Source organism: Bombina bombina, chromosome 4, assembly GCF_027579735.1.
Source record: "Bombina bombina isolate aBomBom1 chromosome 4, aBomBom1.pri, whole genome shotgun sequence".
NCBI classification, from domain to species: domain Eukaryota; kingdom Metazoa; phylum Chordata; class Amphibia; order Anura; family Bombinatoridae; genus Bombina; species Bombina bombina.
Window position 1 is genome coordinate 444306156 of NC_069502.1, and position 18457 is coordinate 444324612.

Genomic DNA, 18457 nt, shown 5'->3' on the forward strand with positions numbered 1-18457 from the left:
ATATACATAGCATACATACATAGCAACATCTTCACAAGTGAGCATAACGCTAAGAGGATGAGAAAACAAAACAAAACATGGTAATATAAATAATTCTGTTACAAATGAAGGAATTATTTAGCTGTATAAATATATATATACTACAACACACACGCACATATACAAACACACATACAGTACACATACATGCACTCATAAACGCACACACAGTACAAACACACATACAGTACACACATGCACACATATATGCACTCACAAATGCACACACAGTACAAACACACATACAGTACACACATGCACACATACATGCACTCACATAAACGCACACATATACAAACATACATACAGTACACACACATGCACACATACATGCACACACCAAATGCACACACAGTACAAACACACATACAGTACACACACATGCGCACATACATGCACACACCAAACTCACACACATATACAAACACACATACAGTACACACACATGCACACATACATGCACTCACAAACGCACACACAGTACAAACACACATACAGTACACACATATGCGCACATACATGCACTCACATAAACGCACACATACAGTACACACATATGCGCACATACATGCACATACCAAACTCACACACATATACATACACACATACAGTACACACACATGCACACATACATGCACTCACAAACGCACACACAGTACAAACACACATACAGTACACACACATGCACACATACATGCATACACCAATCGCACACACAGTACAAACACACATACAGTACACACACATGTGCACATACATGCACTCACATAAACGCACACATATACAAACACACATACAGTACACACACATGCACACATACATGCACACACCAAATACACACACAGTACAAACACACATACAGTACACACACATGCGCACATACATGCACTCACAAACGCACACACAGTACTAACACACATACAGTACACACACGCGCACATATATGCACTCACAAACGCACACACAGTACAAACACACATACAGTACACACACATGCACACATACATGTACTCACCAAACGCACACATATATACAAACACACATACAGTATACAGACATGTGCATATACATGCATACACCAATCGCACACACAGTACAAACGCACATTTAGTACACACACATGCGCACATAGTGCGCAGACATACACACATAGGGCTAGATTACAAGTTTTTTTTGGGTAAAATTATTTAGCTGTATAAATATATATATATATATATATATATATATATATATATATATATATATATACATGCTTTGCTGCTCCTAAGCCTATATATGTGTGCTTCTCAACAAAGGACATCAAGAAAATGAAGAAATTTTTTTAACAGAAGTACATTGAAAAGTGTCTTAAAAACTGTGTGCTTTATCAGAACCATGACATTTTGGCTCTCATTTCCCTTTAACACGGAACAAACCGCTAATGTTATCTCTCCTGATTAGTAATCCCCTAACTAGTAAAGTATACTGATATTTTCACCCACATCATTTGCACACGCATGAATGTTCTACACAAACCAAACACATACATGCACACACCAAACGGACATATAGTGCAAACATGTATACAGTGCACACAAATATGGACATAGTGCACACACATACACACATAGTGCACAAACACACATACAGTACACACACATGTGCACATAGTGCACACACACATATATACAAACCACACATATGCATAGATACATGCACACACTGAAAGCACACACAGTACAAACATACAGTACACACCCATGCACACATAGTGCACACAGCAAACACACACACAGTTCACACACATGCACACATAGTGCACACACATACACACATAATGCACATACAAATGCACACACACACATATACAAGCACACAGTACAAACACACATACAGTACACACACATGCGCACATAGTGCATACACATACACACATAGTGCACACATACACATAAAAACACACAGTACAAACACACATACAGTACACACACATGCGCACATAGTGCATACACATACACACATAGTGCACACATACAAATATAAAAACACACAGTACAAACACAAATACAGTACATACACATGAGCACATAGTGCACACACATACATACATAGTGCACACACACATACAAACACACATACACTACACACACACATACATACATGCACACACCAAACACTTACACAGTACAAACACACATACAGTAAACACACATGAGCACATACATGCCCTCGCCAAACACACACATATATACAAACACATACACATACATGCACACACAGTACAAACACACATACAGCACACACATGTGCACATAGTGCACGCGCACACACATATACAAACACACATACAGTACATACACACACACATACATGTACTCACCAAATGCACACACAGTACAAACACACATACAGTACATAAACACGCACATACATGTACTCACCAAATGCACACACAGTACAAACACACATACAGTACATAAACACGCACATACATGTACTCACCAAATGCACACACAGTACAAACGCAAATACAGTACACACACACATGCACATACATGTACACACCAAATTCACACACAGTACAAACACAGATACAGTGCTTTAAAAAGTTATAAGGGATCAAAGTTATGACGTCTGAAACTGCCTGAAAGTACTTTTACATAGGGATACATTTATTGATATTTCTATCTCTTAAAATATATATGTATACAAATGTAAACATATATATTTATGCATTGTTGAGATCAGGGTTACACAAACTGTGGTTGTGTGGCTGTTGGCATGAAAACGAAGCTCCATTCAACTCTATGGGTGCGCTTCAGGATTGCGCTTTGCGTGTGCCGATGCAATCGCAAAGTGGGGAAAAAATAACTTTCAACTCGTAATCTAATTTTCAGTATAACTTACGTAAAAAAAACTGAGCACAGATTATGGGTTAGCGGAAGCGCAAAGTTGCACTCTGTATGTAATAGTGCGCACATACAAATCCATACAGTACATCCACACACATGCACACACAGTACACACACACACACACACACACATACAAACCCAAACATTACATCCACACACATGCACACACAGTACACACAAATATACATATACAAACCCAAACATTACATCCACACACATGCACACACAGTACACACACACACACACATACAAACCCAAACATTACATCCACACACATGCACACACAGTACACACATATATACACATACAAACCCAAACATTACATCCACACACATGCACACACAGTACACACACATATACACATACAAACCCAAACATTACATGCACACACATGCACACACAGTACACACACATATACACATACAAACCCAAACATTACATCCACACACATGCACACACAGTACACACACATATACACATACAAACCCAAACATTACATGCGCACACAGTACACACACACACACACACACATACAAACCCAAACATTACATCCACACACATGCACACACAGTACACACATATATACACATACAAACCCAAACATTACATCCACACACATGCACACACAGTACACACACACACACATACAAACCCAAACATTACATCCACACACATGCACACACAGTACACACATATATACACATACAAACCCAAACATTACATCCACACACATGCACACACAGTACACACACATATACACATACAAACCCAAACATTACATCCACACACATGCACACACAGTACACACACATATACACATACAAACCCAAACATTACATGCGCACACATGCACACACAGTACACACACACACACACACATACAAACCCAAACATTACATCCACACACATGCACACACAGTACACACACATATACACATACAAACCCAAACATTACATCCACACACATGCACACACAGTACACACATATACACATACAAACCCAAACATTACATCCACACACATGCACACACAGTACACACACACATACAAACCCAAACATTACATCCACACACATGCACACACAGTACACACACACACACACACATACAAACCCAAACATTACATCCACACACATGCACACACAGTACACACACACACACACACATACAAACCCAAACATTACATCCACACACATGCACACACAGTACACACACATATACACATACAAACCCAAACATTACATGCACACACAGTACACACACACACACACATACAAACCCAAACATTACATGCACACACATGCACACACAGTACACACACATATACACATACAAACCCAAACATTACATCCACACACATGCACACACACATATACACATACAAACCCAAACATTACATGGACACACAGTACACACATATACACATACAAACCCAAACATTACATGGACACACAGTACACACATATACACATACAAACCCAAACATTACATGCACACACAGTACACACAAATATACACATACAAACCCAAACATTACATGCACACACATGCACACACAGTACACACACATATAAACCCAAACATTACATGCACACACAGTACACACACATATACACATACAACCCCATACAGTACATCCACAAACATACACACACAGTACACACACATACAGAAATACACAAACACATACAGTACACTCACTCACACACACATACACATACAAACATACACATGTACAAACACACACACATACAGTACACACACACATACACACACAAACACACACATACAGTACACTCACACACATACAGTATTCTCACACATACAGTACACTCACACATACAGTACACTCACACACCCATACAAACACACACACACACACACACATACAGTACACTCACACAGACATACACACAAAAACACAATGCACAAACACACACATGGTACACTCACACAAAATACACACACATACAAGGTATACATACATTTGATTTATTAAAAAATATTTAAGAAGCCATGGCTTGCTGTCTCCTGGCATTTGTCGAGCCCTGTAGGACTACATCCTGGATCACATTTATTTCTGCTGGAAACAGACTGTTCATGTATCACACCTTCTGTGTTATTAAGGAAAATAAGGGTATATGTTGACTTTCAATATACTTCATATTGAAACATAATTATCTGTGATGTTAGGTTTGGGTTACTGACCCAAAACAACATGTAATAAAGAAGCCCCCAGGCCATTTATACACAATAGGAAAGCCAAGGTTATCACTCAGCCTGCTGAAATAATCCATAAACCTTTATTTTAAATTTGCTAAAAAAGCACATTGGGTAAAAAACATATACACACAGACAAGCACATCTTTTACTCTATGGGGCCGATTTATCATAGTGCGGGCAGACATGATACGATGTAGCGTATCATTTCCACCGCACATCGATAAATGCCGACAGCATACACTGTCAGCATTTATCATTGCACAAGCAGTTCTTGTGAACTGCTTGTGCAATGCCGCCCCCTGCAGATTCACAGCCAATCAGCCGCTAGCTGGGCGTGTCAATCAACCCGATCGTATTAGATCGGGTTGCTTTCTGTCTGCTGCCTCAGAGCAGGCGGACAAGTTATGGAACAGCGGTCTTTAGACCGCTGCTTCATAACTTCTGTTTACAGCGGGCTCCATTCAGAGCTTGATAATTCGGCCCCTTAGTGTGTTCAAATGTGGAAAAATATATCTTATTAAATGCATAACTGTGATGTATAGTGTGCTGAATTCTGTGTCATTTTGATTACAGGAGATTTAAAAAACCCAAGTTATTCTATTCCAAGAGGAACCATCACTGCAGTGATATTAACTTACATTATATATAACCTTCTCTCCCTGATGATCAGCTGCACCTGTGAAAGGTAGGACATAGGGAGAACGAAAGCTTTCATTAGTGAATCAAACTGATTATTTGCTCAGTATTACAGTAGCATACAGTATAGGGAAAAAGCATAGAATGCCAAAAATATATATAGAAAATGAAAATATTTTGCTACTAAGTGATGAGGACTTGTATCGTCACTGCTAAGATAACTCTCTGTTAGATCAGTTAATTATTATTATTTTCTATACTGATTAACCCTACAATGCTCAATGCACAGGAAATAATAATTAGTTGTATTATTATTATTATTATTATTGTCCTAGGAAGATAGTCTTTGAAAAGGACATTTAACATCTTGTAAATACTAGAAATGTCTGCTGTGTCGCTATTAACTTTTCAGCCAAGTTTAAACATTTTAAAAATAAATTAACATCTTATTTGCTGCAGTTTATTTTTCAATAGCCAAACTCTGCCAACCACCCCTTGCATTATTTGGATGAGCCAATCTGGGGTTGAGTCTGCTAGTCACAGTCAATAAGTTTGTTTTAAGTTAATTGTTTTGTAATTTGTACCTGGATGAGCTATGTGAAGTGTGCAGGGTGCATTGCCAGTTAAAAGGAAAAAAAACACTATTTGAAAATGATAGAATTCATAAAGATTTGTACCTGGCCTCTAGTTGCCAACCCTTCTCCAATAAAGCAGCATCTATTTGGTAACCGTTCCCCATCAAGGATACCAGCATCCCAAAAAGGCCTTTAAAACCTTACACAACAAATTCATTAATACGAGAAAAACTCCCTTTATAGAACATTCTTCACTAGCTAAAAGAGAACCTGAAAACAGGTAAAGAGAGATAAATACAAAATAACATAGGGGGATATGACTGCAAGATTACATACTTTATAGGGCAATAGAGTCTTTATGAATTCCGCATACTGGGTCTATGTGAATGTTAAAAATCCCAACTGCGCCTCTAGAAACCTCAGGAACATTTATGGCCAGCCCCTGAGACACCTTTTGTTCTAGCTAGAAGACTACCAATAACAACAGACAATTCCAAACACATAAATCTTTTAGCAAGTGTGTCTCCTAAACTTTATGGTGGTAAATTATCCTATTCCGCAATGTTAGTGGTTTCCGTTTAATATGCAAGATTTTGTACAGCTCACGCAACTAAAGGTGTAAATGGCAGGAACATCCAATGAAAAAAGGGTGCAAATTATAGGCGAAGCGCTGCTCAATTCCTAATGTGATTATGCCTTTACAATAAAGTCTTGGCAGTCTCAAAGATGTCTATTAATTAATCTATGACTTTATATTACATGTCCTTTAAAAAGTTACCCTCCCATTCTTTAGAGCCCTCAGGGTTTGCATAGGCAGTTTTTTTTTAACAAAATCATATTACCCTTCATTTATATGTTAATGTAACATTGCTACAAATATTGTTGCAAACACTGCTGCCATAAAGCTTTAAAGACATGTGCAGACTTCTGAGTTCCAATGAGCCTACCTACATTTACTCTTCAACAAAGGATACAAAGAGATCATAGCAACATAACAGATATAAACTGCAAAGTATTTCTAGAATGTTGTTTTCTTGTTGCACATAAGAGATAGCATTAGTGACACATTCATTTTAGATAATTAAACTGGCACATTATCTGACAGTGAAAAGACACATTCTGATATATTATTGGGGGATGCTGTTGTGTCTAAAGTGGCCTTCCCTTTCCATGCAGATGTGACATTTTACAACAGACACATACCCTAGACATACATGGACTTAATTTGTGAGCTGCCAATTCCTATCAGGGTTTCCTGGTGGAGGAACTTTGCTCTGCGCCTATAATCTGATTCTTTTGTCAGATTGTTGCTCGTGGGCAGGCATATGGAACAGACTTAGCAATTAAAACTTCACAACCATTTAGTTTCTTGCTCATCTAGTGATTGCATTAAATTTCATGATTCCTATTAGTGTTTCTTTACTTTTGGAGGAAAGTATGATGTTGGGGGTTATTTATAACTTAAAATCACACTATCTAGTTTTATGTTTATCAAAGACAAAATTTAAAACTTAAATTACATCTTTGAATAAAAAATATTTACAATATACATATATTGTCAAAAATGCTTCTAGTAAAATCTATCACTATTTCAGTGTTTTTTCAATTTTTATCTGCACCTGCATGTGAAGCATAGCTAGATATTATTAATATTGCAGCTGCTTACAAAGCTAGTGGGGCTTGTATCATGTCATCACTGATGCAAATTGAGTCATTACCAGTTGATACAAGCACCTTAGACTCTCTGAGTAAATTCTGTTTTTAAAATACTGGTCCACAGGACATACTTGAAACAACTATACACATTTTACAACAAGCAGTTTTGCTGATACATGTATATAGCAAAAATGCCTCTATTGAAAGTAACCTAAAATGTACCCATGTGTATTCCAATTTTGGCTAGAATGTCCCTTTAATTATAATTTGTATAGAATATGCTTAGGATAATATAGGAATGTCATTTTAAAGGGGCATAAAAGAAAATGAACTGTTGCTACATACTGTACAGCTATGGGCCAGTTTACAAGTGGAGTGTTATTTTATGCTCCCGCTCGAGTGTTTACTGCTCTAGAAGTAAGCTTATTGTGCGCGCCGGGTTGCGCTTGTATTATTATGAGTTGAAAGTAAACAGTTTTTGCTCCCACCAGTGCTCCTGAGCTTACCTAGGTATGCATTTAAAAAAGAATACAAAGAGAACAAAGTAAAATTCATAATAGAAGGAAAAGAAAAGGTAATTTGTAATAGCATGCTTTATTTGAGCCATGAAAGTTTAATTTTGACTTTAATGTCTCTTTTAACTAAATGTAGTATCACAGTGCATGTATCCAATGAGCCATTGATTCTGAGATTTGCTTTCTGGCTCCTATCATTTGGATATTTCTGCATACATTTAGAAATTTGCTCCCATAAAAGCCTGGCTTGTTCCTTAACCCTCTAACTGCGAGAAAGATCCCTTTTTTAAATTTGGCTACTATTTTGGAATGAATGGTCACGTGATCAGGCTGGTGCTATAAAAGAAGGAAGACAAGGCAACCGCCTAAGGGCAACCCTCTAGGGAAGGAGCAAATTTTATGCATGACAGAATTATTTTTTTAATTTGTTTATTTTTTGGCTGCCTAACTTGGGGTTCATGGGAAGGGCCATATGTGGTGAAATAATAGGTAGAATGGGAGAGGACTAGATATTATTAATACTGCAGCTGCTCACAGAGCTAGTGGGGCTTGTATAATGTCTCTTTTAACTAAATGTAAATCTCCAGTATTACAGTGCATGTATCCAATGAGCCATTGATTCTGAGATTTGATTTCTGGCTCCTATCATTTGGATATTTCTGCATACATTTGAAATTTGCTCCCATAAAAGCCTGGCTTGTTCCTTAACCCTCTAACTGCGAGAAAGATCCCTTTTTTTAAATGTGGCTACTATTTTGGAATGAATGGTCATGTGATCAGGGCTGGTGCTATAAAAGAAGGAAGATAGGCAACCGTCTAAGGGCACCCCTGTAGGGAAGGAGCAAATTTGATGCATGACAGAATTCTTTTTTTAATGCGTTTATTTTTTGGCTGCCTAACTTGGGGTTTATGGGAAGGGCCATGTGTGGTGAAATAATAGGTAGAATGGGAGAGGACTCCCCTGAAGCATAGGGATGCACAGAGTGCAGATCAGCCAGAACATCTGGAAGCATCTTGCTGAACAGCCCCTGTACACTGCAGTGTGTTCATTTTCAGGATATAAATGTTCTGCATCCTTATACCCATCATTATACAGGGCAGCCTATTCTGTTTTTATGTGTATGATCCATCAACATCATTATAGAGTGCAGCATATATGTTATCAGTGTATATGTACCCTGCATTAATTATACAGTGCAGCATGTTTATTACTGTATAGATGCCTTGCATTATCATATAGTGAAGAGTGTTGTGTTTATTTGTATACAAATGTTCATTATCATTACTATACAGTGACACTTGTCTAAAAAAAGTGTGAATTTGACTGGTTTCCTTGTGAAACCTTGCCAGTACTCCACTGCAAGTTTTTGTGATCTGTTGTAGGGCTTGGAAAATGTATATTTATAGGGAAATTAATATGATGCATTCACAGCTTCTGAGAACTTGTAGTTCAGGCTTGCAAGATTGAGTCTGCAACAAATTTAAGAAGCAGTCTCTGCTTCTTATCCAAGGTGGCCATGGCAGAGATATATCACTTTAAACTTGCTTGTTCGGGTGATTGACAGGCCCTGATCACACGCAATTGGTTGCCCAAAAGCAGGGGACAGGATTGAATTTCAGAGCTCCTCCACAGTCTTAAATTTTGCCAAGTGGCGATTGCAGCTGGATTGGTTCTCTGCTTGCAAACTTGTCCGCCTGCAGCTTGAAAACATTTCTTGTTAGACATGCTAGAACCAGTCTAGGAATATTGGTGAAAAAGAAAAGAGGGCATCATGTCTCCAGTTATGTGTGTTGTATATATTGTCACCATTATTTGATTTATTATGTAGAACCACCACTGATTTACTATGTTGTGCAGAGCCACCACTTTGGTACAATATGCAGAAATGATCTATTCGAGCCATTATAGTTATAATAAATCACATTAACAGTCAATAATTTGATGTGATAATGGAAAAATATGTTCTCTATAATAGATAAATAGTTATCTATATCTGCTTAACACATCACTAGAAAAGTTTCTTAGGAATCAGTAATGGCAGGGTATATAATTGTGTTGTGGGTAAGGACAGCGTGTGTCTTCACCTGTGTAGCCAAGCCAAGTACCGTCCCTGCTCACCTGGCTTTAAAGGAGAATGTAGTAATAGTTGTCCCCTGGCTAACAAAAATGTGGGTTAATCTGAGCAGGGTCCAAGGGAGCACCCCAATTACTATAATGACTTTCCCCATTTAAAAGAGAAATCATTTTTCCCATAAGAGCCAGGGCTATTGCCTTATTTTTTTCAAGGATTTTAGCATCTTTGAAGGAGTGGAAACAGCATTTTCTTTAATTTCTCAAGTTAGGATAGAGACAAAATATAATAATATGTACTTGAATTACTTTACCTGCAAATTTATACTGCAGTGCCTCTCCATTAACCCTTTCTTTTTAGTTTCTGAATTGTAAAGCTCTATCTCCCCCCACACATTTCCTTCTATGGCTGTATCTATATCTATTGTTGTTTTGGTAGAATACAAAAGTGCATAGTGATTAGCTGCTGGAGCATGCATAGAAGCTGTAAACTCAGTTAAAATACAATGCCTGTGTCTGAACACTGATAAGAGGGGTGGAGTTGGCTGCTCCAGGCAGCTTTGCTGTGTAATTAGTTTTGCTTATTTTTGAAAATTATTTTAAAATACTTGCCAGCAATTTTTAAACAATATTTTTATGCAAACTATTTTTAATTAATTAGCTCTTTTAGGATATGCACATATCTCAACCTGTTTTATGTCCCTTTAATCCAGGGGTGTCAAACTCAAATACATCGGGGGCCACATCAGCAGTTTGGTCACCCTCAAAGGGCCTCAAAGGGCCGGTTGTATAGGACTATGTGTCCACTCTTTATTATCATAATAAATTATTGTCACTGCATTCAATTATTACTGTTTTTTCTAATAATGTGTAAGTAATAACTAGCTCTGAAAGCAGAAACATAGTCAGAATAATGGCAAGTAGATATTCAAATGTACAATAATTGTACAATTTATTGAAAAATTATTTTTGGTAACAGACAGTAATTTAGGTTAAAAATATGTATTCAAAAATACCCCACAATGCAATGTCCCCTTTTAACCAATTCCCTAACACCAGAAGAGAAATAACACCTTACAATACATACAAGGAGTGCTATCTGGTAATATACATAACACACAATGGTTCTCAAACAAACCACATCCATCCTGTAACTTCTGATATGTAAAACATCCCACTTCCTAATAATGAGTAGTCATGTGCTTTATATAGTTATTCTACCTTCTGTTAACCCCTTGGGCAGCGGCTAAGCCTCCCTGAGCTGAGTACCTGACCTCCTGTCTATCCTGGCTGCTACAAGTCCTGGCTCCCTTGTGGCCTGCCATTAATAGTATACTACTGCAGAGAGTGTTTTACTGTGTGTGTTTGTGTATTACTGTACAGCCCCGGCCTGGCCCCTCTCCGGCAGTAGCCGGCCCTTCACTTTACACTACTTACCTGGCTTTTAGTTGCGTCGTCCGTTCATTGCTCTTGCTGCCTGCCTGCCTGCCACCCACGCCGCCTCAGTGTTGTCGTTGTGTCCGACTCCTGTCTGTCCCCTTGGCTCCAGTCCTCCTGCTGCCTTGAACGTGGCCACACACAGTCTGCTACAGCTCCTGCCGCCTGAGCCTCTTGCGCAGTATTGTCACTGTGAGCACGGCGTGTGGAGGCGGAGCTGAGCAGCCGCAGACAGACAGAGCCAGGGCAGGTGGTGGGAGAGTCAGAGTGTGTGTGTTCATAATATGTGGACCGGATTCCGGATTTACCGGCCGGTCCACATATTGCAGGGCAGCCAGCGAGCCTGATTGTAAGTAACTAAAGCGGCAGAAGGCTCCTCCACGGCTCCTGACTCCAGTCCACTCAGTCAGTCCAGTCTTTTTTTTCACATCACAGTGCACTATGCAGAGATGTGCCCGACTTGTCAGTCCGCCCCTGAATAATAAGGCGGCGGCTACACGGGCCACATGACAAGGTCTGGTGGGCCGGATTCGGCCCGCGGGCCTTGTGTTTGACACCCGTGCTTTAATCTATCTTTTTAACAAAAGCACCTTGTTCCATAAATTGTTGCACATTCCAGATATGGGTGGAAATACAAGAAACTTTTCATTTAATGTATCCTGTTGTCAGTTTCTAGCAATATATACATCCCACTTAATTCCTTGTGTTGCTATAGCTTTCTCCAACATAGGTGTGTCCGGTCCACGGCGTCATCCTTACTTGTGGGATATTCTCTTCCCCAACAGGAAATGGCAAAGAGCCCAGCAAAGCTGGTCACATGATCCCTCCTAGGCTCCGCCTACCCCAGTCATTCTCTTTGCCGTTGTACAGGCAACATCTCCACGGAGATGGCTTAGAGTTTTTTAGTGTTTAACTGTAGTTTTTATTATTCAATCAAGAGTTTGTTATTTTAAAATAGTGCTGGTATGTACTATTTACTCAGAAACAGAAAAGAGATGAAGATTTCTGTTTGTATGAGGAAAATGATTTTAGCAACCGTTACTAAAATCCATGGCTGTTCCACACAGGACTGTTGAGAGGAATTAACTTTAGTTGGGGGAACAGTGAGCAGTCTCTTGCTGCTTGAGGTATGACACATTCTAACAAGACGATGTAATGCTGGAAGCTGTCATTTTCCCTATGGGATCCGGTAAGCCATGTTTATTAAGATTGTAAATAAGGGCTTCACAAGGGCTTATTAAGACTGTAGACTTTTTCTGGGCTAAATCGATTCATTATTAACACATATTTAGCCTTGAGGAATCATTTAATCTGGGTATTTTGATAAGTTTATATCGGCAGGCACTTTTTTAGACACCTTTCTCTTTAGGGGCTTTCCCAAATCATAGGCAGAGCCTCATTTTCACCGGTGTTGCGCACTTGTTTTTGAGAGGCATGACATGCAGTCGCATGTGTGAGGAGCTCTGATACATAGAAAAGACTTTCTGAAGGCGTCATTTGGTATCGTATTCCCCTTTGGGCTTGGTTGGGTCTCAGCAAAGCAGACACCAGGGACTGTAAAGGGGTTAAAGTTAAGAACGGCTCCGGTTCCGTTATTTTAAGGGTTAAAGCTTCCAAATTTGGGGTGCAATACTTTTAAGGCTTTAAGACACTGTGGTGAAATTTTGGTGAATTTTGAACAATTCCTTCATATTTTTTCGCAATTGCAGTAATAAAGTGTGTTCAGTTTAAAATTTAAAGTGACAGTAACGGTTTTATTTTAAAACGTTTTTTGTACTTTGTTATCAAGTTTATGCCTGTTTAACATGTCTGAACTACCAGATAGACTGTGTTCTGAATGTGGGGAAGCCAGAGTTCCTTCTCATTTAAATAAATGTGATTTATGTGACAATGACAATGATGCCCAAGATGATTCCTCAAGTGAGGGGAGTAAGCATGGTACTGCATCATTCCCTCCTTCGTCTACACGAGTCTTGCCCACTCAGGAGGCCCCTAGTACATCTAGCGCGCCAATACTCCTTACTATGCAACAATTAACGGCTGTAATGGATAATTCTGTCAAAAACATTTTAGCCAAAATGCACACTTATCAGCGTAAGCGCGACTGCTCTGTTTTAGATACTGAAGAGCATGACGACGCTGATAATAATGGTTCTGAAGGGCCCCTAAACCAGTCTGATGGGGCCAGGGAGGTTTTGTCTGAGGGAGAAATTACTGATTCAGGGAACATTTCTCAACAAGCTGAACCTGATGTGATTACGTTTAAATTTAAGTTGGAACATCTCCGCATTCTGCTTAAGGAGGTATTATCCACTCTGGATGATTGTGACAAGTTGGTCATCCCAGAGAAACTATGTAAAATGGACAAGTTCCTAGAGGTCCCGGGGCTCCCAGAAGCTTTTCCTATACCCAAGCGGGTGGCGGACATTGTAAATAAAGAATGGGAAAGGCCCGGTATTCCTTTCGTCCCTCCCCCCATATTTAAAAAATTGTTTCCTATGGTCGACCCCAGAAAGGACTTATGGCAGACAGTCCCCAAGGTCGAGGGAGCGGTTTCCACTTTAAACAAACGCACCACTAGACCCATAGAAGATAGTTGTGCTTTCAAAGATCCTATGGATAAAAAATTAGAAGGTTTACTTAAAAAGATGTTTGTTCAGCAGGGTTACCTTCTACAACCAATTTCATGCATTGTCCCTGTCGCTACAGCCGCGTGTTTCTGGTTCGATGAGCTGGTAAAGGCGGTCGATAGTGATTCTCCTCCTTATGAGGAGATTATGGACAGAATCAATGCTCTCAAATTGGCTAATTCTTTCACCCTAGACGCCACTTTGCAATTGGCTAGGTTAGCGGCTAAGAATTCTGGGTTTGCTATTGTGGCGCGCAGAGCGCTTTGGTTGAAATCTTGGTCAGCTGATGCGTCTTCCAAGAACAAGCTACTTAACATTCCTTTCAAGGGGAAAACGCTGTTTGGCCCTGACTTGAAAGAGATTATCTCTGATATCACTGGGGGTAAGGGCCATGCCCTTCCTCAGGATCGGCCTTTCAAGGCCAAAAATAAACCTAATTTTCGTCCCTTTCGTAGAAACGGACCAGCCCAAAGTGCTACGTCCTCTAAGCAAGAGGGTAATACTTCTCAAGCCAAGCCAGCTTGGAGACCAATGCAAGGCTGGAACAAGGGAAAGCAGGCCAAGAAACCTGCCACTGCTACCAAGACAGCATGAAATGTTGGCCCCCGATCCGGGACCGGATCTGGTGGGGGGCAGACTCTCTCTCTTCGCTCGGGCTTGGGCAAGAGATGTTCTGGATCCTTGGGCGCTAGAAATAGTCTCCCAAGGTTATCTTCTGGAATTCAAGGGGCTTCCCCCAAGGGGGAGGTTCCACAGGTCTCAGTTGTCTTCAGACCACATAAAAAGACAGGCATTCTTACGTTGTGTAGAAGACCTGTTACAAATGGGAGTGATTCATCCTGTTCCATTAGGAGAACAAGGGATGGGGTTCTACTCCAATCTGTTCATAGTTCCCAAAAAAGAGGGAACGTTCAGACCAATCTTAGATCTCAAGATCTTAAACAAGTTTCTCAAGGTTCCATCGTTCAAAATGGAAACCATTCGAACAATTCTTCCTTCCATCCAGGAAGGTCAATTCATGACCACGGTGGATTTAAAGGATGCGTATCTACATATTCCTATCCACAAGGAACATCATCGGTTCCTAAGGTTCGCATTCCTGGACAAGCATTACCAGTTCGTGGCGCTTCCTTTCGGATTAGCCACTGCTCCAAGGATTTTCACAAAGGTACTAGGGTCCCTTCTAGCTGTGCTAAGACCGAGGGGCATTGCTGTAGTACCTTACTTGGATGACATTCTGATTCAAGCGTCGTCCCTTCCTCAAGCAAAGGCTCACACGGACATTGTCCTGGCCTTTCTCAGATCTCACGGATGGAAAGTGAACGTGGAAAAGAGTTCTCTATCTCCGTCAACAAGGGTTCCCTTCTTGGGGACAATAATAGACTCCTTAGAAATGAGGATTTTTCTGACAGAGGCCAGAAAAACAAAACTTCTAGACTCTTGTCGGATACTTCATTCCGTTCCTCTTCCTTCCATAGCGCAGTGCATGGAAGTGATAGGTTTGATGGTAGCGGCAATGGACATAGTTCCTTTTGCGCGCATTCATCTAAGACCATTACAACTGTGCATGCTCAGTCAGTGGAATGGGGACTATACAAACTTGTCTCCGAGGATACAAGTAAATCAGAGGACCAGAGACTCACTCCGTTGGTGGCTGTCCCTGGACAACCTGTCACAAGGGATGACCTTCCGCAGACCAGAGTGGGTCATTGTCACGACCGACGCCAGTCTGATGGGCTGGGGCGCGGTCTGGGGATCCCTGAAAGCTCAGGGTCTTTGGTCTCGGGAAGAATCTCTTCTACCGATAAATATTCTGGAACTGAGAGCGATATTCAATGCTCTCAAGGCTTGGCCTCAGCTAGCGAGGGCCAAGTTCATACGGTTTCAATCAGACAACATGACAACTGTTGCGTACATCAACCATCAGGGGGGAACAAGGAGTTCCCTGGCGATGGAAGAAGTGACCAAAATCATTCTATGGGCGGAGTCTCACTCCTGCCACCTGTCTGCTATCCACATCCCAGGAGTGGAAAATTGGGAAGCGGATTTTCTGAGTCGTCAGACATTGCATCCGGGGGAGTGGGAACTCCATCCGGAAATCTTTGCCCAAGTCACTCAACTGTGGGGCATTCCAGACATGGATCTGATGGCCTCTCGTCAGAACTTCAAAGTTCCTTGCTACGGGTCCAGATCCAGGGATCCCAAGGCGGCTCTAGTGGATGCACTAGTAGCACCTTGGACCTTCAAACTAGCTTATGTATTCCCGCCGTTTCCTCTCATCCCCAGGCTGGTAGCCAGGATCAATCAGGAAAGGGCGTCGGTGATCTTGATAGCTCCTGCGTGGCCACGCAGGACTTGGTATGCAGATCTGGTGAATATGTCATCGGCTCCACCATGGAAGCTACCTTTGAGACGAGACCTTCTTGTTCAAGGTCCGTTCGAACATCCGAATCTGGTCTCACTCCAGCTGACTGCTTGGAGATTGAACGCTTGATCTTATCGAAGCGAGGGTTCTCAGATTCTGTTATCGATACTCTTGTTCAGGCCAGAAAGCCTGTAACTAGAAAGATTTACCACAAAATTTGGAAAAAATATATCTGTTGGTGTGAATCTAAAGGATCCCCTTGGGACAAGGTTAAGATTCCTAAGATTCTATCCTTCCTTCAAGAAGGATTGGAAAAAGGATTATCTGCAAGTTCCCTGAAGGGACAGATTTCTGCCTTGTCTGTGTTACTTCATAAAAAGCTGGCAGCTGTGCCAGATGTTCAAGCCTTTGTTCAGGCTCTGGTTAGAATCAAGCCTGTTTACAAACCTTTGACTCCTCCTTGGAGTCTCCACTTAGTTCTTTCAGTTCTTCAGGGGGTTCCGTTTGAACCCTTACATTCCGTTGATATTAAGTTATTATCTTGGAAAGTTTTGTTTTTGGTTGCAATTTCTTCTGCTAGAAGAGTTTCAGAATTATCTGCTCTGCAGTGTTCTCCTCCTTATCTGGTGTTCCATGCAGATAAGGTGGTTTTACGTACTAAACCTGGTTTTCTTCCAAAAGTTGTTTCTAACAAAAACATGAACCAGGAGATTATCGTACCTTCTCTGTGTCCGAAACCAGTTTCGAAGAAGGAACGTTTGTTGCACAATTTGGATGTTGTTCGCGCTCTAAAATTCTATTTAGATGCTACAAAGGATTTTAGACAAACATCTTCCTTGTTTGTTGTTTATTCCGGTAAAAGGAGAGGTCAAAAAGCAACTTCTACCTCTCTCTCTTTTTGGATTAAAAGCATCATCAGATTGGCTTACGAGACTGCCGGACGGCAGCCTCCCGAAAGAATCACAGCTCATTCCACTAGGGCTGTGGCTTCCACATGGGCCTTCAAGAACGAGGCTTCTGTTGATCAGATATGTAGGGCAGCGACTTGGTCTTCACTGCACACTTTTACCAAATTTTACAAGTTTGATACTTTTGCTTCTTCTGAGGCTATTTTTGGGAGAAAGGTTTTGCAAGCCGTGGTGCCTTCCATCTAGGTGACCTGATTTGCTCCCTCCCATCATCCGTGTCCTAAAGCTTTGGTATTGGTTCCCACAAGTAAGGATGACGCCGTGGACCGGACACACCTATGTTGGAGAAAACAGAATTTATGTTTACCTGATAAATTACTTTCTCCAACGGTGTGTCCGGTCCACGGCCCGCCCTGGTTTTTTAATCAGGTCTGATAATTTATTTTCTTTAACTACAGTCACCACGGTTTCATATGGTTTCTCCTATGCAAATATTCCTCCTTAACGTCGG

At 40.6% G+C, this 18457-nt stretch overlaps 1 protein-coding gene across 1 annotated transcript in view; it reads left to right on the forward strand.

The window, feature by feature from the left end:
- The window catches only part of LOC128656406 (solute carrier family 12 member 9), a 455098-nt gene that overhangs the window by 155117 nt on the left and 281524 nt on the right, over positions 1 to 18457 (forward strand). The window contains exon 6 of the mRNA XM_053710294.1: positions 5727 to 5838. Within this exon, the coding sequence (XP_053566269.1) occupies positions 5727 to 5838 (112 nt within the window). The remainder of the gene's footprint in view (positions 1 to 5726; positions 5839 to 18457) is intronic.